The sequence below is a fragment of the Triturus cristatus genome, chromosome 7, assembly GCF_964204655.1.
Source record: "Triturus cristatus chromosome 7, aTriCri1.1, whole genome shotgun sequence".
Lineage (NCBI taxonomy): Eukaryota > Metazoa > Chordata > Amphibia > Caudata > Salamandridae > Triturus > Triturus cristatus.
This window is the reverse complement of record NC_140590.1, coordinates 1575769188-1575796207: the sequence shown is the minus strand read 5'-3', so window position 1 is coordinate 1575796207 and position 27020 is coordinate 1575769188. Positions and strand designations below refer to the sequence as shown.

At 48.1% G+C, this 27020-nt stretch overlaps 1 protein-coding gene across 4 annotated transcripts in view; it reads right to left on the bottom strand.

Annotated features, from left to right (window-relative positions):
- The window catches only part of NCOA3 (nuclear receptor coactivator 3), a 449566-nt gene that overhangs the window by 42249 nt on the left and 380297 nt on the right, over nt 1-27020 (bottom strand). For all 4 annotated transcript variants that reach the window (XM_085619414.1, XM_085619419.1, XM_085619415.1 and 1 more), the window contains one exon: nt 2994-3231. In XM_085619414.1, the coding sequence (XP_085475540.1) occupies nt 2994-3231 (238 nt within the window). The remainder of the gene's footprint in view (nt 1-2993; nt 3232-27020) is intronic.

Genomic DNA, 27020 nt, shown 5'->3' with positions numbered 1-27020 from the left:
AATGCAATGACTGTTTGCTTCACCATTTTCATGTATTATCAAAGTCTAATAATTTACTTTCTGACTTTCAAACTATCACCACGTTCAAAAGAACCTAGCATTGTCGAATAGAACAAGCAACATTTAAACATACATGCTTGACACACAACACCAATTTGGATCTTGTGCAATGTTGTAGATGGTGGAAAGTACACAGTTTTCACATCAAAGTCTTTGGAGCCACAAGAACTGCATAAAATTAAAGACTTCAACTTTGCAAATGCTGCGGATTTTCAACACGTGTAGGAAGCTGGCTCCTTTATCTGATATATCAAAATGAGAGTCCAGGGGTTCCCTTATGAGTGGACAGGGGCTTGTTCTAGCTATCCCAAGGTGCTCTTTTAGGCAGTAGTGTGGGTGAGCAGTCTGCAGGGAGGTACTGAGGGGTCAGTCCTATGAAATCAATGACTAACTTCGGGTCTTAAGATGTTGGGGGATGTGGGGACACCTCTGGCCCTCTTCTCCTCTGGCCCAGAGCATCTGGATGCAGAGGGTCTTTGGGGTGTCAGGTTTATTCGTCCGGCAACTCTCGCAGTTGCACACAGAGGCTGCAGACAGCGTCAGAGTTCACGAAGGGTCAATCCACAGTGTACTCTGTCCCTTGAGGGCTTGGGGACCACGCTGACACTGTTGGCCCACTTCGACCCAAGCTGGAGGGCTCAGGTGCAGTGGTGCTTGGCAGCATCGGGTTTTATCGGCTCCAGAGATCTCACAATTCTTCTTTGGGTGTCTGGATGATGCAGGTGACCATTCTGCTGTCACACGGGAGGTCTTGGTTCCTGAGGCAGGTGCTAGCAGGTCTCCCAGGCTTTGGAGACTCCGCAGCTGCAGGACAAGTCGTCATTTGGTGCAATCGAAGTCAGCTGGCAGGGTTGACACCAGGTCAGTTGCTGGGTCTTCTTTCAGGTCGGCAGGATCCGATTTTCTGGTGTCAGTGGCTTTCCTTAATACTGGATTTAGGGGTGTTAGGATAGTGTAGGGTGGTAGACAATGGGATACTGCCCCTGGAGTCACTATGCCCCCTATATGACCCACTTCCTGTGGGAAGTGGGCATAAGCACATCCCAGAAGGCCTAAATTTGCGATCACCAAGATGGACAACTCTGAAAAGTTGTGCCCACATCAGGTTAGGCCACATTAGTGGTGGTGCTAGCTTGGGGGTGGGCACCCCAACCTGGTTAGCTAATTTCCCCGAATATCCAGGTGCTAAGGGGCTTTGGACAATAGGGGTTGGCTTCCTCTCCTGTGAGAGGAGCCAGACTCATTTCAAAGGCAGCAGCTTCTTTGAAGCGCACCTCTTAGAGCGCTAATCAGCAAGTCATCGTGTGGGAGGGGGTATGAACACTCTTCCTGACCAGACTTTGTTTTTGAAATCCTGAGAGCAAAGGTCCCCACCCTGGTAGGTCAGAAACCTGTTTCGGTGGCAGGCTGGCAGAGACCAGTCGGCCAACGCACAGCAGGTTGGTAGGCTTTCAGGGAGCACCTCTAAGGATCCCCCTGTGTGTATGTGTTGACAAATGCACTACTGGAATCCGGGTTGGTTTGTGAATATAAATGTTTGATACCAAACATCCCTATTTTATATGAAACCATCATTTAGTTGGGAAACTTGTTTTCACCAGTGTCCAGTACATGTTTTAAAATGGTTTTCCAGTTTACTTGCACTGGCAGTAATGGAACTGACCCGCACAAGGACATATCTGCTCATGCAGATATGTCCTCACATGTAATATAAGGCACCCTGCCTTTAGGCTGCAAGGCCTGCTGCAGGGGGAACTATGCTACATGAAGTGTTAGGGGACACGGCAAACAGGGATGTGTGTACTATGTTGCTTTTTCACTTTTGTCTGCACCATAATTCGCAGCCTGCAGTGGTAGTCTGACGTGGTTGGTGAGGGGTCCTTTAGGGTGGCTCAATTCATGCTTCAGCCCTTAAGGACCCTCTTTAGTACCTCAGGTCCTAGGTTACCAGAGGTACATTTACTAGGGACTTGGAGAATGCTAAAAGTACTGCCAATTGAGGGAATCAATTGTACAGTTTTTGGGCAAGAGATCTGGCAAGGGGGACCTGGCTAGCAGGGACAGAGTGCACTTTCAGTTGAAACAACATCAGTTATCAAGCAAAAAGTGTGGGTGCCCATGTCAAAAAGGGGCACTTTACCACAACAGGTATTTAACAGTTGGCTATTATAAATAAGCACAATTTACTCTGGGATGAAGTAAACAGAATAGAAATCATTAAGGTCTCCAAGGATTATCAGTATTCAGCTAAATAATTGAGAAATAAAACTACGCCCAAAATGGTTGCTCAATTTTTAATTATTTTGGAAAAGAGGTGATCTTCATAAGAATGAATTGCAGTCGAGTAGAATTTATTCAAACTAACAAGCAAATACACAGAGGTAAAGATTAAACAAGCCAAGTTAGATAAGAACATTGCACCCTGTGCTACACAACACGATAAGGTGGAAGGAAACGGGGAAGTCCAAGACCGCATGGACATCAAATCAGAAATTCCAATATGGTTAAGAGACATCAGCGGGAAAGATCTAAAACTACAAGTCACTGAAACTAGGCAAATCTGTAAGAATAGTAATGTCCTCAAAATGAATAATTTGGTGTAACCTGTGCAAAGAAACTAGAAAAAAAAGCAATGGTGAAAGGGTCTATATTTTAGCAAAAGTATGCCAATAAAAATAATAGCCACCACTATCCTCGTAATATTTAGTAATCTGGGTCAACACAGAATTTTTGCTAAACGCAGTACAGCAAATTGAGTTTTAACTAAGTTAGTTGAGAAAATGTGTTTCACTTATTTAGTTTCAAATGACCTCACCATCTTTAATGGCTTATAGCTGTAGTTTTAGAACCTTCACGTTAACATTTAAATTCATTATGAGTTTCTGGACAGAAAAGAAAATTAGGCAAGGAGGTAAAAGATAAATTAACTGTACCATAATTTGGAGGATACGAAAACTGCTGTGGAGCACCTTGAGCCATCTGGGGGCCTGCCATGGGAACATCCATGTTTGTGGTTGTCACATTTGGCGGCGGACTGAACGCTTGAGACTGCTGCTGCTGTTGCTGCTGCTGCTGTTGCTGCATCATCAGTGCCATCCTCTGCTGTCGAATATGATGACTAATAAGCTCTCTGTTTCGCTGAGCCACCATCTGAGCGTTGAGAAATCCCTGCTGTTTATCAAAAAGAAAACATTTAGTGTAGAAATAAATGGGTGCTCAAATGAAAGTTACTTTCCTTTGCAAACGCTGATTCTGGCAAATAGTCTAGCCAAAGATTACTCATCTTTAGAACACCACCAGGCGTAAACTAAATCGGGAATGTTTTTCAGTATAGCCCCTGCACACCAGTAGATGCCATCATGCGGCTCTGCTCATGAAAGAACAGCTGGAGCAGCACACAGACGCTACCCAAGTTCACAGACCTTTGTTTTTTTCTGTTCATGCCCTCGAACGCAGGCCCAAATACAAACTGTTCATGCCACTGTGCACATTTCTAGCTTGTGACCTTTGCATATAGTAAAGAGTACATTTTACAACAAGCATTGTCATAGCCTATAGGTCTCGCCTTTGGAACCTTACAAGTATTTAGCCATGCAGCACATTATCCCCACTCACATGCCCACACACTCAAACACCACATTGCTTGCTGGGACCAGTAGGGCCAATCTTATAAGAAGAAAAGTTAACAGATGAGGCCTACTCTTGTGGGTTATAGCACATAAGACATGGGGCAACTTAAAATCTAAGCAGTCTTCAGAGAAAAAAACTGTCAAACTGCCAACAACCACAGACGCGAACTGCCCTGTTGGTGCTAGTGTGGTGCAGAGAGGGGCAAAGATGCTCGAAGGGTGGTTAAATAGCAATTGTAGTGTTAGTAGAGGAAGGTTCTCCGGCTAATCCAGGCTGTTATATCCCTACAGAAGGTAGCATTCTAAGCCCTCGCTGGTTTGCAGCTAGGTCCATACATGTATGCAGCACAGTACTGCGCTACCCTAGAGAACATATCTTGAATAGCCTCAAAAGACAGCGTGGGTCAATCTGATGAACACACATGGCACTAGTACATGAGCGTTACTGTGGAAATATTAAAAATCTCCAGGGGTGGGATCGTGGGCCGGATTGCATGGCTGCCCTGCTCAGTGAAGGAGGAAGTCTCCTTCATGCGAGCTAGTAGCCAGTGACTCATTGTGAGAAAGTGGCTCTGTATATACTGTTCCTTAATAGGTACAGGGTGTACAGAGTCCAGAGTCCCCAAGGGTTTGACAGAGGCTAAAGTTAGATATAACCATACTCTCTAAAGTGGTAGCTTGGTCGAGCCGTAAGGCAGTATCAGAGGACAGTGTAAAGCATTTGTTGTACACACTCAGTCAGCAAATAGTTCCACACACTCAATAACTGAACTCTAGGCCAATGGTTTTTATATAATAAATATATGCTGGTTTTATTTTAGAACCAACAATTGGATTTAAAATATACTTTCTCAGAATGAGATGTTTTATATAAATACTTTTGCAATATGCAATTGACTTTTGTAAACAGTTACAAGTGGTTGCAATAGGCAACACTATTTTAAACACAACAATGCATTGAGCTCAATGGACATTTCAAGTTATTTGCAACAGATTACTTTTGGGATTACTTTTGGAATTCCAGGACTAGATCCGAGATTCAGTCCTGGGTCAGTACTTGGAATCAAGTGATGAAAGTCGACTTAATTACTGTGATGATTTTTAAACAATATTTAGCTATTTTAAAAGTTGACACTTAGAAAATATTTCAAAGAAAACAGTCAATGATTCCCTATGGAAGAAAATTCAAGTTGCAGGTACAGTATGTTCTTGTTACTTTTGCAATCCAGTACTGGGTGCCTAGACTCAGTACTGGGACCTTTATCCAAAACAGCTAAGTAATTAAGTTTTCAGATATTATACGATTTTTTACAGAATATTTAAAGATTGCAGAAATTGACACTTAGAAGAAATTTCACAGAAAAACAGTCAATGATTTCCTATGGAGGAAAATTGGGTTACGGGTAAGTACAGTTGTAAGTATTTTTCAGTCAGTGCTGGGCACCAAGATCCAGCACTAGGAGCTCACCTAAGAGCAGGTGAGTTATTTCGTTTGTTACTCGGCTGATTTTTGGTGAATATTTTAAGATTTGAAAAGTCCACACTTAAAAATTTCAGGAAAAAGCCAGTCAATGTTACCCTATGAGGAAAATAGAGTTATCGGTTTACGGGTAAGTACTCGACTGGCAGAGTTGAGGTTCTGGGCATAGACTCAGGGGTCCCCCAGGGTCAGGTAGGTACAGTTGGTTCACCCTCAGCGACTCTAGGGCGGCCGGGTGCAGAGAGAGTTAGGCCCAATGTTATCCTATGAGGGATAGGGGGGCCTTGGTTGGTGGCTGCTGACTGGCAAGCCACGCGGCTGTGGGAGCTGGGCTCCTGGTCACTTACTCAGGGCAAGTGGGGAAGTAGGTAGGTGTAGAGGTTGCACTGCCAGGGCCACTCGGGCGGCTGGGTGCAGGGTGCTTTTGAGCCTTCGGGCACTCAATTGATTTCAATGGTAAATCTCCGGTTTAGAAAAAGACTGCAAGCTCGGGGCCGAGGATTCTTCAGGTGCCACCACCACTTCGAGAGGTAAGTTGGGTAGTTGGAGGATAGGTAGGTACCCCGGGATTGGGCACAGGGGGCCGTGGGGCGCCGCGTGCAGGGGTGCCTTTTGGTGTCGGGAAATCTTACCCTCTGTTGATCGCGGTAGGGGGGGGCACCTTGTTCTGAGGCTGCAGGCTTCTTCAGGGAGTGTCGAGGGAGGCCCTTGGGTGCCGGACTCTGGGTCACAGTCGCTGTGGGGTCGTCCTCGTGGTCTTTGTTCACTCCGGCACTGGCCAGGCTTGGCTGGTGCAGAGTGGGCTGGGTTTGCGGTTCCGGGCTGCTGCCAGGGATTAGAGGTAGGTTTTGAGTAGAGCCTCTACTCATGGGATTCCCAGGGGCTTAGAGCCAAAAGGTAGCCAGGTCCTCCGGGGTTTGTGAGGTTGCTGGCCACAAGAGATGCCGGGTTGGAGCAGGAGCAGGTTCGAGGGTCGACAGGCCGGTAGGGCTGGGGCCAAAGCAGTTGGTGTCTTCCTCTTCTTAGCAGCTGCAGGGCAGGTCTTCTTTCTTCTTGCTCTTCTTTGTAGTTTGGAATCTGGAAAAGGAAGGTTCAGGGTGCCCCTAAATACTAGATTTAGGGCTGTTACAGGTAGGTGAAGGGCAGGGACCAATGGGCCCCTGTCCTGGGGTGGGTGCACCCCCTATCCTGCCTCTCTCCTGTGGGAGGGGGGCAGTAGCCTAGTCCTGATAGGGTAGGGCTTCCCATCTTCAAGATGGCGAGAGCCCGGAGATGTGCTTCACCTCGCCCCCCCCACCTGAGGGGTGGGGTTGGCAGGCTGGCACATCCCCTGTCCTTATTTGGGGTTTCCGGCCAAAGCTTCCCGCCAGAGTGGGGGGTTGCAGTGGCCTGGGGAAGCTCACAGAGGTGGCATGCCTTTGAAGCTTCCCCCTGCCCATCCTGGGGGAGGAGATTTAGCACCTCGCCCAGGATGTGCATTGTTGCAGGCCCAGGAGAGCAGGGTCTCTCCCACCCAGGGGTCCAGCAACATGTCTGCTGTGTGGCAGCCTAAGAGCAGAAGTGGATTGTAGGTTATGTTTAAGGGGGCATCTCAAAGATGCCCTCTGGGGTGCTTGGTACATTAAATCCCACACTGGCATCAGTGTGGGTTTAATGTGCTGAGAAGTTTGATACCAAACTTCTCATTCTTCAGTGTTGCCATTATGGTGCTGTGGAGTTCGTGTTTGACGAGCTCTCAGCACCATGTACTCTTAAATGGCAGCACTGCACTTACAGTGCTCAGGAATGGACCTGGGTACTGTAGGGGCACAGGGCTCCTGCTCCTGTGCCCACACCATTGGCATAAGGCACCCAGCTAGAGGGGTGGCTGATGTATGCCATGGCAGTGTAGGTGATGGGCATGGCACACAGGAATGTGTGTCATGTCGACTTTGTTTTTGTCTTGCACCCAAACACTCAGCCTGCAAAGGCAGTGTGTGTGTGTAAGGGTACAGGGCCTCTAAGGGTGGCACAATGAGTGCTGCAGCCCTTAGAGGCCTTCCCTGGTCACAAGGCCCTGGGTACCTAGGGTACCATTTACCAGGGGCTGACATGTGGCCCGGGTTTGCCAATTTGGGTTTGTTTGTTTTAGGGAAGGAACATAGGCCCTGGGCACCTGATTGGCAGGAGTCCAGGGTACACTCAGTCAAAAGTACATTAAGCAATTCAGCAAAAAGTGGGGGCATACCATGCAAGAAAGATGGCACTTTCTCACACTCATTAATCGCTATATTTTCCTTCTAGGATTTCAGAATCGGCTCATCACGCGCTATGTGCATACCACACACACATGCATTTTCAGAACTCACTAAAAGTAAAGAGGAGACTGACTTCAGTGATGGGCCCAACCTCCCCAGGGCATTCACAATGCCCCTGCTTATTCAGGACAAACCAAAGTACCAGTCTTTTCAGGCAGCCAAGTCTCGACATGGGGAACTCCATAGCATTGTAGCCCAGCTACCGCAGGCCCAGCAGACAAGTAGTGAATGCCCAAACAATCCTCAATGCCGGAACCAAATGAAGCACCCTTATTTCAGCCAACAGGCTGCAAATACCTTGAGCACCAAACCTAGGTACTGTCAATGATATATGTTGACTCATTACCAATAGCACGTGAGTGAAATGCAACATCAGGCTATATGTAACCCCGTCAGCCATCATCAAAATGCAGAGCAACTTTAACCCGCTGACACCCCTGATCTCTCTTTGAATATGCTTAGAGGCAATGTAGTAACGCTTCATGTGTTATTTAAATAAATAAACACAAGTAACTTTCACTATCGTCCTTGACAGCAGGCATTATATCCTTCCATTCTGTATAACATGTTAGTACATTTTTGTGTGATTATTTATCCTGTCTGTTTTACATTCTTCTGGATTTGTATTTAAGTGATGTGTCTTTTCATAGTCTATTGTAATGTTTTCTTAACATGCGTTTCCTTTTCTTAAACACTCACAATTGAGGTTTAATTGATATTGCAGTGCCACGTATTGAATTTCTTTATATTATATACTTGTATTTCTAAAAACAAAATGCAAAATTTACTGCAACACATTGGTTACAGTTTCTAAACAAGCATTGAAAATGCAATAGGTCTTGCCTTTGATTAAGTGAAAGCCATTTGCTTTGCTAATGGTATTGTATAGCAAATGGCTTTAACTTAATGAAAGGTGAGACCTATTGCATTTTTAATGCTTGTTTCCGGACTGTAGTGACAGCAGGCACATCATGTGCATGCTCACACTGCTCACTTCTCACTAGAGGAGAAGTTATGGCATGATCTCATGCCAGGTGATTGTTGTAGGGTCCTGTGCAAGCACCCCACTGACAGCACACCACCCCGTGCAAGCCCCTCACTGACAGCATACCACTCACTGCAGGCCCCTATCTGACTGCGCACCACCCCGTTCACCTGTTTCAATGACAGCACATCCGTATGATCAAGCCCCTCACTGTACACCGACAGCACTTCACCCCCTGCAGGCGCCTCACTGACAACTCACCACCTTGCGCAAGCCCCCTCGCTTAAAAACACAACCCCGTGCAAGCTCCTTGCTATGTGAACTAGATTTGCATTTGTAATGCCGGGATGCGCCCGAACTGGGTCCACAGCTGTATCTCGGAAGGCCTGCAAGTGCTCTTAGACCTGCACAGGTCTACCCATCTAGTGCCTAGAATCCCATACATCTCAGAAGGCCTGTAAGTGCTCTGAGAGCTGCACAGGTCCACCCCATCATCGCAGCTATTCTTCCTTTAGGTCAGATGGCAGCAGAGGTCCCAAAGCGAAAAAGAAAGAAGGGGGCACCGGGAAAGGTGGCAGAGAGCTGCTTTGCGGCAACTGTCGAAACAGAGTGCTATATAGTACAGCTCGGAAGAGGAGCTTCAAAGAGGCTGAGCAGCAGGACACAAGCACAACCACGGAACGCAGAAGATGATGGCATTTTAGACTTGCTGGAATACTCACTTAAGGACATAACAGAAATCTGATTGAACAAAGTTTGAAAATTAATTTCCATTAAAAAGAGCATTGAGAATGTAGGTACCTTTTATCTGATATTTTGAATCCAGTTAAAACATGCTTTAATCCACGGAGGCATACTACTAAAGGAACTCCAGCAGTTTTCTCAGCGGCAGTGCAGCATTTAAGTCTGACTTGCATTGTTTTACGCTGTTCTGTAAATAAAGACGGGGACCAGAGCACCAGCCACAAGGGAGAGTGGCAGGGGCGTGCAGAACATGGGAGGAGGTGAGAGGAACGAACGCCCATATTCACTGCAGCCCTCGCCAGCGTTAAGGCATGAAGCCACTGAAAACAAAGGCACGCACTAAGCAAAACATTAAGTTGAAAACACAAAGATGCACACACGCAAACAAATATAAATAAATCAACGGGTGCTCTCACTTACACGACAGGTACTATAAAAAATAAAAATTCATTTGGATTAAGCAGAAAGAGATTAGGAAAAAAAAATCTGTTTACCTCTGCAGCGTGTTAATCCAATTCGAACACAAAGAAATTCGAACAAAAGAAAAATAGAAATAAAAGGCCGCTCTTAAGTGCATCCACTTTCTTGTAGACGCATCAAAACAACTCCAGGTGCAAATCAGTGATTCAACCCAGATAGCACAATGTGGTTATGCGAGCATTTATTTAGCTTCCGATTGAGTGGCTAGTTACCTGTTTAACTGTGCTGTCACTGATCTTCTGCACAATGTTCCCCAAACAACCATTGTTAATGGCGGTCAGGAAGCTTGTCGGGTTGACTTTAATAAGGGATATGTCACCCGAAATTCATTTTAACAACCCTGGCAGGTTGAACAACTGAACTTGCCCTGAAAGATTCAAATCTTTTTCAAGCAATTTACATTAAAAAAAAAAAAATCGCCTATAGAACTGTAGAAACTAATGGTGCCCATTACCTGCTATCCATGCTTGCGGCGACGGGGAACAGCATCGCGGCACAACAGTAAGCAAACAAGCCTGCAAGTGGTGCGCGCGCGCCACAGCGAGACATCAGGTTTCAATTATCGCGCTCGTGTCTGGGCACAATAATTCAAACCAGATGGTGCCTGTGCGGGTAACCGCACGCAATAGACCGTGAACGGAGCAAAGGAGGGACATGCGCCCGCCTTCGCCCAACTGCGTGCTGTCTTTCTTAGAAAGACACACGCAAAGCCCAATAGCCTGTAACGAAAGCTGACCACACGCATGAGCGTGTGGTGAGCTTTCTGAAGCCCCTTAAAGTCGAGCTAGGCTCGATGTAAAAAGGGGAGGCGGGAGGACAGTGAGGAATCTGCAGATAGAGTATCCTCCATTAAGAGTGTTACCGAAGGTAAGTAACTTGTTCTTCTGAGGGATACTTCTAACCACAGATTTCTCACCTTTAGGATAGATCCCAAAACAGTACCTCCTCTGGTGGTGGTGGGTGGGTGGAATGACTCAGAGCAAAATGCCCCGCAGGACTGAACAGCTAAAATGTCCTTCCCATAAGAACCTGGCTGTCAAGGCAATAATGCTTCAAGAACATGTGCACAGATACATAAATTGAAGCTTGACAAATACCCAGGACAGGTACTCCGTGTACCACCACAATGGTAGAACCTTGGCTCGGGTATAATGAACCCTCAATCCTTCTGGAGGCTGCTTTTTGCCAACACAGATGGAAATGACTATCCACCTAGACAAAGTCCTTTTCTGCACGGCCTTGCCTATTTTTGTCCCACAGAACTCAACCAAGAGCAGATTTTCTTGGGCATTTCCCTAACTGTGGGTCACAACCCACTGGTAGGTTGCTAGGCGATTTCTGTTGAGACTCAAAAGATCAACAAATATGCCTTTACGTTTAACTTGACACATTTGCTGTGCTTCAAAGTCAGTGGTAAAATGTTCAGGCAGTATCTGACAAATTGCTGCTTTTTCTTTTAAGACAGATTGTTTTTTACTTTTCTTTCTCGGACTAGAAAGTGAGATAAGTTTTTAAAGTGAACTAAGTTGCAATCTTCCTGAGGTTCAGCGAGCGTAACATAAAGGGCTGTAGAATGTAATTTTTTTGTAACAAAATTTAGATACCTGGAAATTAATTGTACATATTTCAAAATATATTTAGATTGGAAAGCAAAAATTAACCACTTTTTTTGTAATTCCGAAGTGTGATGAAAACAGATTTTAATAGAATCAAAACAAAGACACTTTTACTCGGTGATGAAAAGTTATACTCACTGAAAAACGATTTCCACTCATGATCTGCGTGCTAGATCATTTAAGTAAAACTAAGTCTGTGCAAATGTAGTGGCCAATTCAATGGAAAGAGTGCTGTCTGTAATTGAGAGTGCTGCAGCACGATACTTTAGTGATACATTTGTGATGGTGTGCTGCAAAATACAACCCTAGTTACATACTACAACCTTACCACTCTCCAGCGGATTACTTTTTCTACACTTTTTGTAAAGCTAGGATGTTTCACAATCCCTCAGAATTCTGTGATATAACATTGATGTCTGCACCTACACTCTGAAAATTGTTCCAGCACCACTAGTGAAAAGGTGATGAACTGCGTCCCTAAGTCCAGTTTAAAAAAAAAAAAAAAGAAAAAAATACTTGCAAGTATTTCCAAGCAAGACCCCTGTGTAACCTTCGAATTTTTTTTGCTGCTCGGTTTTTTACTTCACAAATGTATTTAAAGAGAGAATGTGCTCATTGTACATGATCATACAAAATCATCCCAACTTGTTTACGACTTTCACATTAACTGAAGAATATGGATGTGACCTAATGTCTTGACCTGCCAGCTTTGGATCTTGTGGAACAAAGTTGGAGTCTCAGCACTGGCTCTGGGCAAATCACAATCTCTTGTGCATAGAATAAAATGAATATGACCTTACATATATAATATACACAAATATATTATACAGACGCACAGAGTTCAACATGCACCAATGTGCCTCTTTTTTTTTTCTCACAAAAATGGATATAAGGCCTTTCCCCATTCTCTGCCGGAGAAGGGGTTTTCCAAATTTTCTGGAATAACAAAAAAGGTATGACCACCAAGATTTTTTAGGAGCCTTGTGATTTTTGTGAACAGATGCCATATACCAGAACCCCACTCTCAAAAGTGGTCCAGCTAGAGTGGAGTTCACCATCTATCACTTTTATGGGAACATCAATATCTTGGCCACAGTCCAATAAAGACATATTGAAGTGGCGTGCAAACAGGGAAATGCCCTGACAGTTCAGCGGGTTCGAGGTGCAAGACCACCTAGCACGGGACTCGGGATTCCACTTTGAAATGTTTGTTGCTGTACAACATGGTGGTAGTGTTGTCCTTGAGGACCTGAACTAGGCTCCCCTCGATCGATGGCAGGAAGTCTTAACATCAAGCGAATGGCCCACAACTCCCAACATGTTGATGGGGAGATAGGTCTCCGCTGAAGACCAGAATCCTCAGCTTTCCACCTCTCCCGAAGGATCTGCCACTGTGAAGGTAAGGGTAGGGAAGGTGGTCTGCTGCTGGTCCAAATGCGGTAGCGCAGCCGCCACGGGGGATCATTTGCAGTCTTCTTCGAAACCTGGAAGGAATCGGACCGTTTCCCTTGGTGTTGAGCCCAACAACACTTCAGGTTTCACTGCAGAGCCCGCATATTTTATCTAATATGGTAGACATGCAGACAGTAGTAGGAAAACAGGCCAGGAAGTCTCAAAGCCAACCTCACTGGGAGTGCCAAGTGTGAAATATCAGGATCATTGCCTGAAAACCCTTCACACTTGAGAAACGGTTTCGGAGAAAAGGTTAGGAGCTAGCCATAGATCTACAAAGGAAGATGCAGAAAGAAAGGGACTGGCATAAGTGAGCTTGGGTGGAGCATACATATGGCTCTAGCCATCACTTCTGGGGCTAAGTGGGATCAACAGAGTTGCATGATGCCATCTACCAGAACCCCAGGTTGTGCTGAAAAATCTTCTGGATCCTTTCTGGAATCTGGAGATATACCATAGGTGAGGTATATGCGGTTAGAAGAATTCATCAGAAATAAGGCATTACACAGCAAATGTGGGGTTTCATTCAATTCATCATATAAATTTAGTGCATCAACCCGCACTCATGGATTTTACAGAAGACTTAATAAGTTGGCAGCATTACATGAAAGTTACATTTTATGCTGCTGGAATGCCAAATGCTTAATTTATGCTGAATTATATTTTAACAATGACTTCTCTTAGCATGTTTTCGGATAATCAGGTAAATTCCCAAAAGCCTCATCCGCTTAATGTCATTGCTGTACTCCAAGATCAACTTTTGATCTGTTAATCTCTACGTACACAATTAGTCCACATCACCACGACTAGAACATCTGAAGAAGTTTGGGAAGGGCAGTGGTATTATTTAACATGGGTTTTAAGCCTTCCTCTAACTATATTTAAGGGCTTGAGAAATCAAAATTCAGATAAAACTATCAGCTGGTGGATCTTCATTTTATCGTAACGTTTGCAAAAACTTCCCTGCCTTCTTTCTCGTATACACATCGGAATCTCAAAATGCCTTCTTACATTACTAATATGTTCTGTGATAAGTTCCAGCAAAAGTTCATCCATAACTAAAGCAGAGTAAACTATGCAATGGTGCCAATGTTCTCAATGAAAAATCAAAGTTCTTAAGGATCTATTTAGTCCTGAAGCACAATTTACTTTCCTTCGGTAATGATATATCTGTAAGAAACATTAGTTAGTTATAGATTCCTTATCTTAGAATTACCCTCAGCCGTCAGACTGAATCCGGAAAGTTTTTTCGTCAGCAGTACCTCTGCGCCTCACAAGGTGGTGTCGGTCGGCTCCGCATCTGTCAGCATCGTGGCCGCCAGGATGACGTTGCGGCAGCTACTTTGACGCCGCCCTCGCGTGCTGATGTCAGTTCTGTACACGACTTTCCACGCCAGAAACGCAGAGCCATGCAAGACACTGACCATTGGTGCACAAAACTAGGACCCTGAAAGGATGTCCTTAACCCTAGAAATCAGTTCACAGAACGGGGAGGATGGGTGGGGCGGTAAGGAATCTATAACCAACTAATGTTTTACAGATATATCATTACAGAAGGTAAGTACCTTGTGCATCTGAAAGAAACACGTTCGTTATAGATTCCTTACCTTAGAATAGATACCCCGGCAATACCAACCCCAGTGGTGGGTCTGCGAACCAAGCTCACACCAGAAAGTCCTGGAGAAAAGAATGGCCAAAGCAGCAGTCTCTCAGGACTTGGCTGTCCGGACATTAGTGTTTGGTGAACGTGTGCAGCGGTGCCCACGTGGCTGCCTGATAGACTTCAGAGGCACTCCTCTTCCCAAGGCAGTAGTGGCTGCAGTCGCCCTGGTGGACTGAGCGCCGTAGCCCGACTGGAGGCTCTTTTTTAGCCAAAGTTTAATAAGCCTTAATACACAACACGATCCATCAAGAAATGGTGTGTGTGTACGGCCCGACAAAAAGTTGATCATACACCCGGAACTGTTTTGTGCGATCCAGATAGGAGAGCGCACACTTTGGGTTGAAACGGTGGAGCCGATCTTTTTTCTTAGAAAGAGGCAGAAAGAAGGTGGGCAAAGCAATGATCTGCCTGATGTGTGTGAAAGGCAGTGACCAGCTTAGGAAGAAAGGATGGACGGGTCCTGAGAACCACCTTGTCCGGATGGACAGGAAAGAAGGTTTTGAAGAAAGCCTGGAGCTCACTCACTCTATCAGAAGTGATGGCTACCAGGAAAGCAGTTTTAAGAGTCAGAAGGCGTAAAGGACAGTTATGCAGTGGCTCAAAGGGAGCACACATGAGATAGGTTAGCACAAGGTTCAAGTCTCACTGAGGCATAATGAAGGAGATTGGAGGAAAAAGATGCGTTAAGCCTTTTAGGAAACGGTTAACTACCGGGGACTTGAAAAGAGAAGGTTGATCTGGCAACCGAAGGAAAGCAGATAGTGCCCAGAGTAGAGCGCTGCTAGGCCAAAGAGAGAAGAAACAAGAGTACTTTGTAAAAGACGGGCAGAACGGGGATTCCACAGCCTTTGCTGTGCACCATGCCACAAATTTGTTCCATCTACAGGCATATACGGTCTTAGTGGAGGGGCGCCTGGCTGCCAAGATAACGTCACAGACTTCGGGAGGCAGGTTGAAAGATGTCAACTGCTGCTGCTCAATCTCCACGCAAGGAGGTGGAGACTTGACAGGTTCGGGTGAAGGACCGTCCCCTGCTGCGCCAACAGAAGATCCTCCCTAAGGGGCAGTCTGATCGGAGGATCGATGGCCATGTTGAGCAGCTTGGGATACCAGACTCAGTGCCCAATCCGGAGCCACAAGAATGACTTGGGGCCGGTCGCCCCTGATCTTCAGCACTCTGGGCATGAGTGGTATAGGTGGAAAGGCGTACAACAGACCGCAACTCCACTTGCGATGAAAAGCGTCGCCGAGCGAGTGCCGCCGTGGAAATTCCAACGCGCAGAATTGCTGACATTGTGCGTTCTCTTAGGTGGCGAATAGATCTAACCAAGGCTCTCCCCACTATTAAAAGAGACCTTGCACCACCTCCGAGTGAAGATGCCATTCGTGATCCATCATGCACCTGCGTCTGAGTTAGTCTGCCCTGGCGTTCAGAGAACCGGCCAGGTGTTGAACGACCAAGAAAATGCCCTGATGTTCCAGCCATGTCCAGAGGAGGAGGGCCTCCTGACATAGGGACCACGACCCCACCCCACCCTGTTTGTTGCAATACCACATGGCGGTGGTGTTGTCAGTGAACACCTGCACTACTCTTCCCCGGACAGAGGGAAGGAATGCCTTCAGTGCAAGATGAATCGCCCGGAGCTCGGTTGATGGGAAGCCGGAATTCCACCAGAGTCCTCTGATCTCTGCCTCTCCCATGTGGCCGCCCCATCTAAGAAGGGATGCATCCATCACCACAGTGTGGTCTGGTTGGGGAAGGGAGAGGGATCTGCCATTGACCCAATCCTGGTTCATAAGCCACCACTGCAGTTGTTGAGCAGTGGCCTCCGAGATCTGGATGCAATCGGACAGATTCCCCTGATGATGTGCCCACTGGAACCTCAGGTCCCACTGCAGAGCCTGCATATGCCACCTGGCATAATCGACCAGCAGGAGGCCATGAGGCCCAGCAGCTTCTGGGTCATTCTGACCGAAACCCGCAATAGAGGATGAAAGATCAGAATCATAACCAGAATATCCCGGACCCGCTGTTCGGGAGGATAGACTCTACCTGAGCAAGCGTCAACATTTTAAACTTCTTCCGGAGGAAGCGATTGAAGTCCCTGAGGTCCAAGATAGGACGCAGGCCCTTGTAATTCTTGGGAACCAGAAAGTAGTAGGAATAACAACCACAGGGGGCGCTAGGAGGCGCAAGTATGGAATGGCTGCCTAGCGAGGAAGCTCCCACAGCCCGATGGCCAGATCCGTCAAATAATCCTGCTCTGATGCCCTGGAAGAGCTGCATAGCGCAGCGACGAGGCAGCTGCCACCTCGCTGCCGCACACGGACAAGAATTAGGTCCGACGGAGCTGGGGGGCGCCCGCGATCGGCGGCGAGAGCTGTGCCCGGCAAGTGCCTCTGATCGACTAGAGGCGGACTCAGGGGACGCGGGACTACGGCAGGCCGCGGCGACCACGTGGGGTATAGGCCGCGGTCGCCGGAGAAGTGTGGCATGGCTCCGGAGACGAGCCCCGGCCCTGCGGACCCCCAGGGGGGGTGGCGCGGGCTATGCTGACACAGCGCTGAGGAAGGAGGACGGGTGGAGCGCGGACGTTGCGGACTGGAGCTCCGGATCGGCCTCCCCTCCCCCCTGCTGACTGGCGATCGAGACACAGCTCCTGCTGCGAGGACGGCGGCGTGAGTAAAGGGAGCCCGCGGAAGCCCCGCCTTGCGGTGCGGCCATTGCTGGCAAGGGTGGCCGAAAGCACCGGAGAGGTGACCCAGATGGCTGGCTGGGAGCGGAGCATATCGGTGCTGGCGCCTTGTCGGGCTATGGCGCTGGTGGGCCCTACAGATCCAAAACTGTAAGTGATCGACGGCTGTCTCGAGGCACCCGGTTTCGCGGGGGGAACTTGCGCCTAGATTGGAGGGCCTCCTGGAAAGATACTGCCTGAGCCTGCGCTGAGAGAATACAAGGGCAAGGTCTTCGTGCCCCCCCCGCCCACCCCCCACCCCCTCCCCCGAAGATTATGAACAGTCATATAGCTGCTGCCCGAATGCGTCCTCGTGGGACGCATGGAGCCTGAAGCCTGCTGCTTCTGGAGGGTGCCTGCTCTCGTGCCGGCCGCGGGGGCCGCCTTTTACTAACCCGGTGGAGAGCGCCTTTGGATAGTGCCAAGGCGCCAGGGTCGCGCAGTGGAACCTCCTCAAAGGGACGGACCTGTCGCGGAACGGACAGTAAGTGCCCGGCGACCTACAGAGAGGTACCTGCGCGCGGTGGAAGAAAGTGGGAGTGTCTGCACACAGCGTGGGGGTCGAGAGAAAGTGGCCTGCGACCCTGCCCTGATAGTCACTGTGTTAGGGCAGGGTGGGCATTGGAACAGGGTGCAGCGTGTACCACCAGGGAAACAGGGGAAGACGGGTGACATCCCCTTGCCTTTGCTGGATAGCGTGGTCAACGACCCTCTTGGCGCAGCTGAGGAGATATTAGGGCTGTGGCGCAGCCAGCGCGGTGACATATCCGCTGAGACGTCTGCTAGTGGAGGGCAGCATGGGGAAGACAGACGCCAGGCAGTCTCGGCTGCATTTCAAAGCGAAGAAATCGTCCACGGCGACACCGGAGGGAGACATGGCAGCCACGGTGCCGGGTTCCCGGGAGACATCAACGGAGATGGACGTCGATATGAAAACCATCATGCTGGAGGTCCATCAGGGTATAGCCACACTCGCAGGCAAAATGGACGATATGAATATGCGGATGGAGAGCATTGTGCATAAACTAGAAGGCCATGAGACTCGTCTCACGGAAGCAGAGAAGCGTATCTCCGACTCAGAGGATGCTGCCGTGCGCGTCCAGGACTCGGTAGCTCAGATGGACAGACAGCTAAAAGTTATCGCTGCCAAGGCGGAGGACATGGAGGCGAGAAGTCGTCGCAACAACCTGCGCCTACTTGGAGAACCTGAAAGTACCAACATGGGCAAGATGGAACTCTATGTGGAAAAGCTACTGCTTGCGGCAATAGGGGCGGAATCCTTTTCTACTCTAGTCTGTGGTGGAGAGAGCACACAGGTCGCTGGGGCCTCGACCTCCGGTGGGGAGCACATCGCGTCCTATCATAGCTCGACTCCTTAATTATAGGGACCGGGATGTGGCTCTCCGGATTGCGAGGGAAAAGAAGCAGCTTCAGTATGATGGAGTCAACTTCACCCTCTACCCGGACTGCACTGCTGCAGTCCAGGAGGATAGATGAAAATTCCTCGAAACAAAAATTGAGGCAGGCGCAAATAGACTATGCTTTGCTATACCCGGCTCGCCTTCGCATAACATACCAAGGGAACAAACTTTTTGCACAAAGCCACAGCAGGCTGAGGAATTCCTGAAACACCTGAAAAGACGCACTAAGACGGTACACGCTGCAGAGCACCCTAACTCACCCTCCACGTCGGATATAGACGGATTATGGCACCCTGACACGAGCAGGTGCTAACACGTTAGTAACTGGAGACACTCCCGGCAGTCACGGGCTGGGGGAACTATTTTTGCTCTTTTGATTCGTAGTCTTCAGGTATGGTGCAAGATGGGCATTGGAGACTATACATAGGTGACATCGGACACCCCTGTCCCCTCTGGGTGGTGCAACGAGTCGCTTGTGCCTAGGGGGAAGCAGGGGAAACTTGTGAGCTTCCTGGTGACAGACCCCACTAGGGAGAACCCCTTGGAAGTTTGCTTTTGTTTTAGTTCACCCTTATTGAGGGGAGGATGTTCATTTTGTTTACTAGGGATACATGTGGTTGGGAGGGGGGAGGAATGGGGTGTACTGGCATGATTAGGATGCTTCAGTGGGTGGGGGGAGGAGGGATAGGGAGTTGGGATTCACTGCAGTTCTACGTGATATTTGTTGATGAACAGTTAAGTCAGTGCATGACAATACAATGGAAGAAGTGTGTGGCTATGTGTATAGACCTGCTTAAAGCTGATGGACTCTGTGAGAAATAAGACGGCTATTGAATATGTTGGGGTTCTTTCCTGGAACGTGAGGGAGATGGGGGATCTTCGGAAGAGGAGACAAATACTATCCTATCTAGACCGTCACAAAGTCAGCATCGCATTCCTACAGGAAACTCACTTTACACCACAGCGCAATATCCAATTTGCAGGGAAGTGGGCAGCTTACCGGCTGTTCTCCTCATACTAGTCGTATGCCAGAGGCGTTGCCATTCTCATTAAAAACATCTTCCCTTTTCACCCCATGGGGAGCTGATAGATGCACAGGGTAGATATGCAATTGTCTGGGGCAGGCTGGGAACTGACACGGTGACATTGGTGAATTGTTACGGGCCGAATGTGGACACGCTCGAGTTCTTTACAGTTCTGTGGGGGAAGATTTTAGCGCTGGACACCACACACATTTGGGGTGGGGACATTAATATAGCCCTTAACCCATGCATAGATAGGTCTGCAGCACTACCCCATCATTATAACCGTTCACAGGCTACAATGCGCGATATTATGGATGAAGGAGGGCTGATAGACGCCTGGAGAGCGTTTATGTATCCATGCTCCAGAGAAGGTACGCACTTTGTCACCCATGCGGCGTCGTGGGCTCGTCTTGACTATTGCTTGATATCCAAGGGTCTGGGACCAGGCATTGGAGCAGTGAAACACTTGCCACGCACATATTCTGATCACTCGCCGGTGCATCTGCAACTTGATTTACTAGGGGCTGGGCTGCTGAGACGGGTATTGCGTCTACAGCCCACAGCTTTATTGGATGCAGTGTTTCATGCTGAACTAGAGAAGGAGATTCAAGGTTTCTTTCAGAGGAACAAGGGCTCAGTCAATTCGGTGGAAATTATCTGAGAAGTATTTAAAGTCACAATTAGGGGTATTTGTATCTCGAAGGGATTTGGAGTGTTGCGGGACATTCGGGGGAGACTTCAGCGGCTGGAAAGAGATTTGAAGGCTCTGGAAGACCTAATGGCTGCAGGAAGCGGTGGGAATGTGTCCGCTCAATTCAGGGACAAACTATCGGATTATATTGACACGGCGAGTCGAGAAGCACGGTTTTTAGGGAAATATTGGCAGGCTCGGAGGTATGGGGAGGGCGAGCGACCCGGGAAGGCGCTGGCGCAACTAATTAAAAAACCTAAATTCTCTACGTATGTTCTGGAAATTGTAGACCCGGCTGGTGATGCGCATCGCAATGCGGCAGATATCCAAGCTGCCTTTGCTGACCATTTCTCTGCGCTGTATACCACACAGCGTGGAGATCCTTTGGAACTTGAGTCGTTTTTGGGCGATGTTCCATTAGGATGGCTGGAGGATCATCACTGTGAGTTTCTCTGCGCCCCATTCGAGCTAGACGAGATACGCGAAGCCATTATGCAGCAGAAATCGGGCAGGGCTCTGGGCCTCGATGGTCTCCCGGCCGAATTCTATAAAACATACATAGACATTATGGCCCCTGTATTGAAAGAGATATACGAGGAGTCCATGGAGTGTGGTTCGCTTCCCCCCCCCCTCTATGAGGGAGGCCTTAATAATATCCATATTAAACCGGGCAAGGAACCCCAGTACTGCACTTCCTAAAGGCCGTTGTCGCTCTTAAACTGTGACACCAACATTTTGGCAAAGCTTGTTGCAAATAAGAGTCCTCCTGCTGCTTGATAAACTAGTATTGCCCGACCAGGCCGGCTACGTCCCCGGAAGGGCGACCTCGCATAACCTCCGTACGCTTTTTCAATAATCCAGAATGTATCGCCTGATCTTCCCCTAGCTGCGATATTTTTTGACGCAACGAAGGCGTTCGACTCCGTTGAGTGGGGCTATTTATTTGCCATACTACTCCGAATGGGCTTCCCCCCGGGTTTGTGTCATGGGTGCGGCTACTATATCACCAGCCCTCTGCTAGAGTGCTTATCAATGGCCATACTTCGGATACTATTCACATCACCAGAAGGACTCGGCAGGGATGCCCACTCTCCCCCCTGCTATTCGCTCTAGCGGTTGAGCCTTTAGCGTGCAGGCTGCGGCAACATCACAATGATAGAGCACTCCGCTGCCCACTGCGACAAATACTAATCTCACTATACGCGGATGAGCTGACGCTGTACGTGAGAGACCCGCAGTGTAACCTGAACCCTATATTACGGGAATTCATAGTTTTTGGAAAACTTTCGGGCATTCAAATAAATTGGGAAAAATTGCAAATATTTCCCCTGACGTCAACAGCGGTTAAATTTCCCCTAGAGTATCCGAATGCATGGTGCGACTCAGAGCTGCGCTATTTAGGAATACGGGTGTGTGGAGATCGCGAAGAGATGATTCGCCTAAACTATGGCACTGCCATACAACGCCTTACAGAGAAAGTCACGCGCTGGATCGCCCTGCCCCTGTCAATGGCGGGCAGAGCTTCATTAATTAAAATGGTGGTCCTACAGCAGTTTTTATATCTATTTCTGAACGTTCCGTACCACCCGGGCGCAATTTTTTTAAAACATTGCCTATAGAACTTACGTGACTTTTCTAGGGTGGTAAAACGGCACGGGTCCGATGGACGGTGCTGACGCGGCCGGCGGCACAAGGGGGATTTGATATTCCAGACTTCGAGCTGTACCATGCGTGTGCCCAAGCTCATTACGCCTATTACTGGGTACACCCACCGGCGTGCATGCCGCGGCGGAGCACAGGTTGGCGGACCCTATTCCTTTGGATGGAATGCTATATGCGCAATACCGCCCTCGGGATCCTGAGCCCCCCACACTTGGGGGTACAGTGGGTGCATGGCACTATATCATGAAAGTTCTAGGGGCCTTGACTTTGTACTCCCCGGCCTTGCCTCTGGCGTACCATCCACAACTCTCCCTGTTGCAGGCAGACGGGTTTAGGAAATTATGCGCACGCGTACACAGCCGAACATGGGGGGACCTCTTTTATAACGGGAATTTCTGTACATCAGCCCAATTTTTTGGAGACATTCAACCTACAACATTAGACTGGTTTTTATACGCGAGACTGCGACAGGGGATACGAACAATATTCCCAAGCTTCCCAAAGGAGCCGCAAGCCCTCAAACCGTTGTACCAGATGCTGCAGAGCACGAGCCCGGGGCACATGGTATCCAATTTGTCCCGTAGGTTCCGAACGGAGGGTGGGCAATCTCCTAGTGCTGCGCGAGCGCACTGGACAGCTGAGTTAGGCAGAGATATTACAGACGAACAATGGCAATATTGTTGTCTGCAAACTGCGCAGATCTCCGGCAGCGCCAGACTGCGCATAACCCATTATAAATACCTGCAACATATGTACTTTACCCCAGTTAAGCTGCATCGCTTTGGGCTGCGAGACAATGATAGATGCGATAGATGTGGCAGAGCCCAGGCGGGATTCGTGCACTTAGCATGGGAATGCCCGAAGGTGCTGGAATATTGGGAACAGATTTTTGCGGCTATCTCCGAAATGACTGCCTTACCAATAGGGTGCGACCCCCTAGTCTCGCTGCTAGGCTACACTAAGCAAATCCCCAAAGCACATCGTGTCCTGGTAACACTCATTAGTGCTCGGAAAGAGGAGGGTTGCATGCAGATGGGGCAGGGAAAGGGCCCCTAAATTTAAGGAGTGGCTGGGGGATGTGGTGTACTGCCAGGACCAAATGCTAATATATGCGGTGACGCTGCCCCGATCATCGAAGCCAAAGGACATATGGGATCCTCTTAAACGATACCTACTGGCTCGAGCAGCAAACTCTCCTCAGCGTGGCTCTGCGGCTGCAGGTGGGGCTCCCCCCCAGCTGTAGAGCCTGGTGGGCTGGGGATGGCAGACTGATGGGATGCTCAGGCGGTGATGGAAAGGAGTCCATAGGGGTGGAGGGAGAGCCCACGCTAGGTACGATCTGTGATGGCTGACAATCTATATATACATCGAGCTTCCACCGCGATCAAGGCTTACAGTGTGCTCTGTAATATTCGTGACACTTATGTAATTGCTCAGGATGGATTGTTCCCCCCCCAGGATATGACTGTCCTACACATGAACATCTGAGAACTGAAGGTTATATAATCGGAAATGTACTGCTACATATCTATCTATTTCAATGTATACGGAGTGCTCTGACTATATACTGTATGTATTGATTTTCCTCTGAAAATATAAAGTTTAAAAATAAAAAAAACAACCACGCTTGATGGATCCCTTGGCCAAGAGAGCTGTTTCTTCCTGCTGGAGAAGGGCCAGATGATACTCCGACATGTGGTGGTATCGCGGTGGCATTGCTGGGGGGATAGTCTCGAAGGGGAGGGAGTAGCCCCTTTGGACGACCTGCAAAACCACCTGTCCGAAGTGATGGTGCGCCAGAGGGGGGGTGGGGGGAAGGGGGGGGGGGGGAGATGATGGTGAATCCTGCTGCCCACTGGCATTCGATGGGCCTGAAAGATCGGACTAGGAGGCTTTGGAGGCTGCTGCAGAGGGTGGGTTGGTGGACTGGCCAGCCCGCTGACCCCCGGTACCTCGCTGGTGGTTTCCACGTTCCCGCAAAGGTTGGGTAACTTGCTGGGGCCTGTGGCCCTGGGTGGAATGTAGCGGGGCACCCCTTCCGTAGCCACGAAAGGGGTGAAAAACAGACTGCACCGGACGGTAAGAGAGGCCCAAGGACTTTGCCGTAGCCAGTGAGTCCTTGAAGCGCTTTCCGGCGCTGTCTGCTGTGTCGCCAAAAAGGCAACGGCCATCAAAGGGCATGTCCATCAAGGTGTTATGGATATCCCGTGGAAAGCCACTGGACTTCATCCAGGCGTAGCACCAAAGCGCTACCGACATTGAAATGGTCCTGCCCAGAGAGTTGGCGGTGTCCAGCCCACAACGGATTGTAAACTTTGCTCCATCTCTCCAAGCCGCAACAGCCTGGGAGAGCACTGCCCGGGCCTCCTCCGGACACTGAGGCATCACCGTATCCCACACAGAGTGCGAATAACTGCCCAAGAGACATGCAGTGTTTACAGACCGCAGTCCTAAGCTGGCGGACGAGGTTTTTCTTGCCAAGGTGGACCCGATTCTTGGATTCCCTTTACGGAGGAGCAGTAGGGAAGGCGCGTTTGGAGGTTGAGGCTTGGACCACCAAACTCTCTGGGGTGGGGCAGAGGGAGAGGAAAGTGGGGTTGCCCGGAGCCAGGGGGTGGCGTCGGGCGATCATCCTGTCCATGGGAGCCCCCGTGTTGGGCCTGGACCACATGCCCAAAAGTACGTCGGTGAGGGCCTCCTTAAACGGCAGCAGGGGCTACGAAGAGCTCGCTGCTGGTTGAAGCACCTCAGTCAGGAGGTTAGTCCTTACCGCCACCGTTGGAAACTCGAGGTTGAGAGCCTGGACCGACCTACGCAACACCACAGCGTATGACGCTCCCTTCTCCGTAGCCATGGTAGGAGGAGACAACATGCCAAGGTTGGGAGAAGTGTCGAGACCGCTGGCATCCCCCAGTTCCTCTCTCCAGTCCTGATCAGTATCGTGCGGTGGAGTACCGGTTCTCTCCTCATTCAACCACTGGTGGGTGAGAAGCTACTGAAAGGAAGACGCGTGTAGTGATAAAATGTTGAAGTCACGTGAGAGAGAATTGCATATTCAAAATGAGAGGAAAATAGTGTATGATTGCCATGCTATGAAGCCGTTTCTGGTAAAGGTTGGAGATCAGATCAAAGTCAAAATACCTGAAAAAAATCTGAGGTATTTCTAAGTTCAGCAGAACATTTGTTGTGACCTAAGTGTTTCGCAGGGCCGCTAAATGGTCGCATTTGGAATTTCAACCGCTTGGTGACTGTAAAGGATAATTAGTATCACTTTGGGTTGCTGAAATATGCGGGGGGGGGGGGGGAGAGGAAGATATGCGATAGGCTTAATATCTCATTTTTCTATGCTGCATCTCTGATCTACTCCATTATTGTGAACTGTTTTACCCTTTGTCTATTTCTACTTGGTTCTCTGCTGCCTCAGAGAATTTCATATAGCATGTATATAGTTGAAAGTATAGTAAGAGTGGCAGTTTGTTTTGGATGCTCTCTGAACTGGTGGCTGGAGTTTCATTTATGGATTAAACCGGTTTCAAATCCAATACTTATATCTTGGATTATTTGAGGATGAACTTAACACAGGGGCTCCCTCTAAATACTGAATTTAGAGCCAACGGGTCAGTAGCCCATTGTCTACTACCCTACACTTCCCTAACATCCCTAAACTAGATTTAAATTTTGATATATATATTTTTTTAATTTGATAAATTTGTATTCCATTTCCATTCTAGGACCAGTATAAACCTATTTGGAGCAAGATACTTCTCACAGTTGCAAGACACTGTAGTATAACATGATGGAATGGTTAGTCATATACTGAGGAGGCCCCTAAACCGATTCTCCTCGATGCAGACGATGCAGTGCTCTTGGCTACGATGGCTCAGAGGAGTATATCAGGTTTATGGCCAGCCTTGACCTCCATGTCTCCCTACCAAGTTTGGAGATGCCAGCAACCCCAGGAACTGCCCTGCAGCAGTACTCAAAGTACTGGAGCTAGTTGCCAACACCAAGGTTTGTTTTGAACTGTTGGTGCTTTCTTGCACCTTGACCCCTACTTACCTTAAGTCCAGAAGAACAGTCCTGTAAGTCGTCTGTAAGTGTACCTGTGCAGTGAATGTTTCTCCATAGGATAACACCGCATTCAAAACTCATGTCTCAAATTTGACAGCTGCCATTGTCTAAAGTTTTTACTGTAAAATTTGATAGCATCTAAAATACTTACCCGATTCTGATCTTGGTGTCTAGATTTATATAAGAATACATGCTATTTCTCTGAATTGGTCTAGTTTCTTCTTGAGTGAGTCATTTATTGATATATGCTTAACACTACCCTCTGATAAGTCTACACTGCTCTCCAACACTAACACAAAAGAAAGCATTGGGGATAATTAACTTAAGCCCTATAAGCCAATAAAGATAGTCTGGACTTTTTACATAGTGTACCTCATTTTGGTAAACTACAAAAAAGCCAGCTTCCTACATTGAATGAGATCGAAGCGCTGCACCAAAATGCTCATTTTCTTTTTTAGTATGGTGGTAATTGCCTGACAGATACGAATGTGTGGTGGGTAGGAGATGGTAGCAAGTGTTGTTGGAAGCCTGACTGACCAGTTATTTGCACATTTCTTGTCCTTAGTCTGATAAAGAAATATCAAAGTGGTGTGCAAACAGGGAAGTGCCTTGCTATTCTGCCTTTGTTGAGGGTTTGTTTAGAGTTAGGACTTAAAGTGTGTTATTGGTAATTTTGTTTAGTGTCTTGGCGGGCATTGGTTTTTGGAGCCCTGATACCCAAGTGCACAGCAGGTAGATGTTGAGCTTTAACATTTTTTTGAAAAAGAAAAATATATTAAAAAGAAAAAAAATTAAGACAATGACAGCACCTCTCTAAAAAAGTTAACACTTCTCACAATGAAAGGAAAAAAGTGAGCTAGGCAGCATACATGTATTAAGTACAGACCTAAAAGGATAACCTTAACAGGCACAGAGTTATAGGACAAGCTCTAAAACAATCCTATATGGATAAAGGTAAAACAAATTAGAAACATCCTGTCTACCAAGAGATGGCTTGTCTGGACTACAC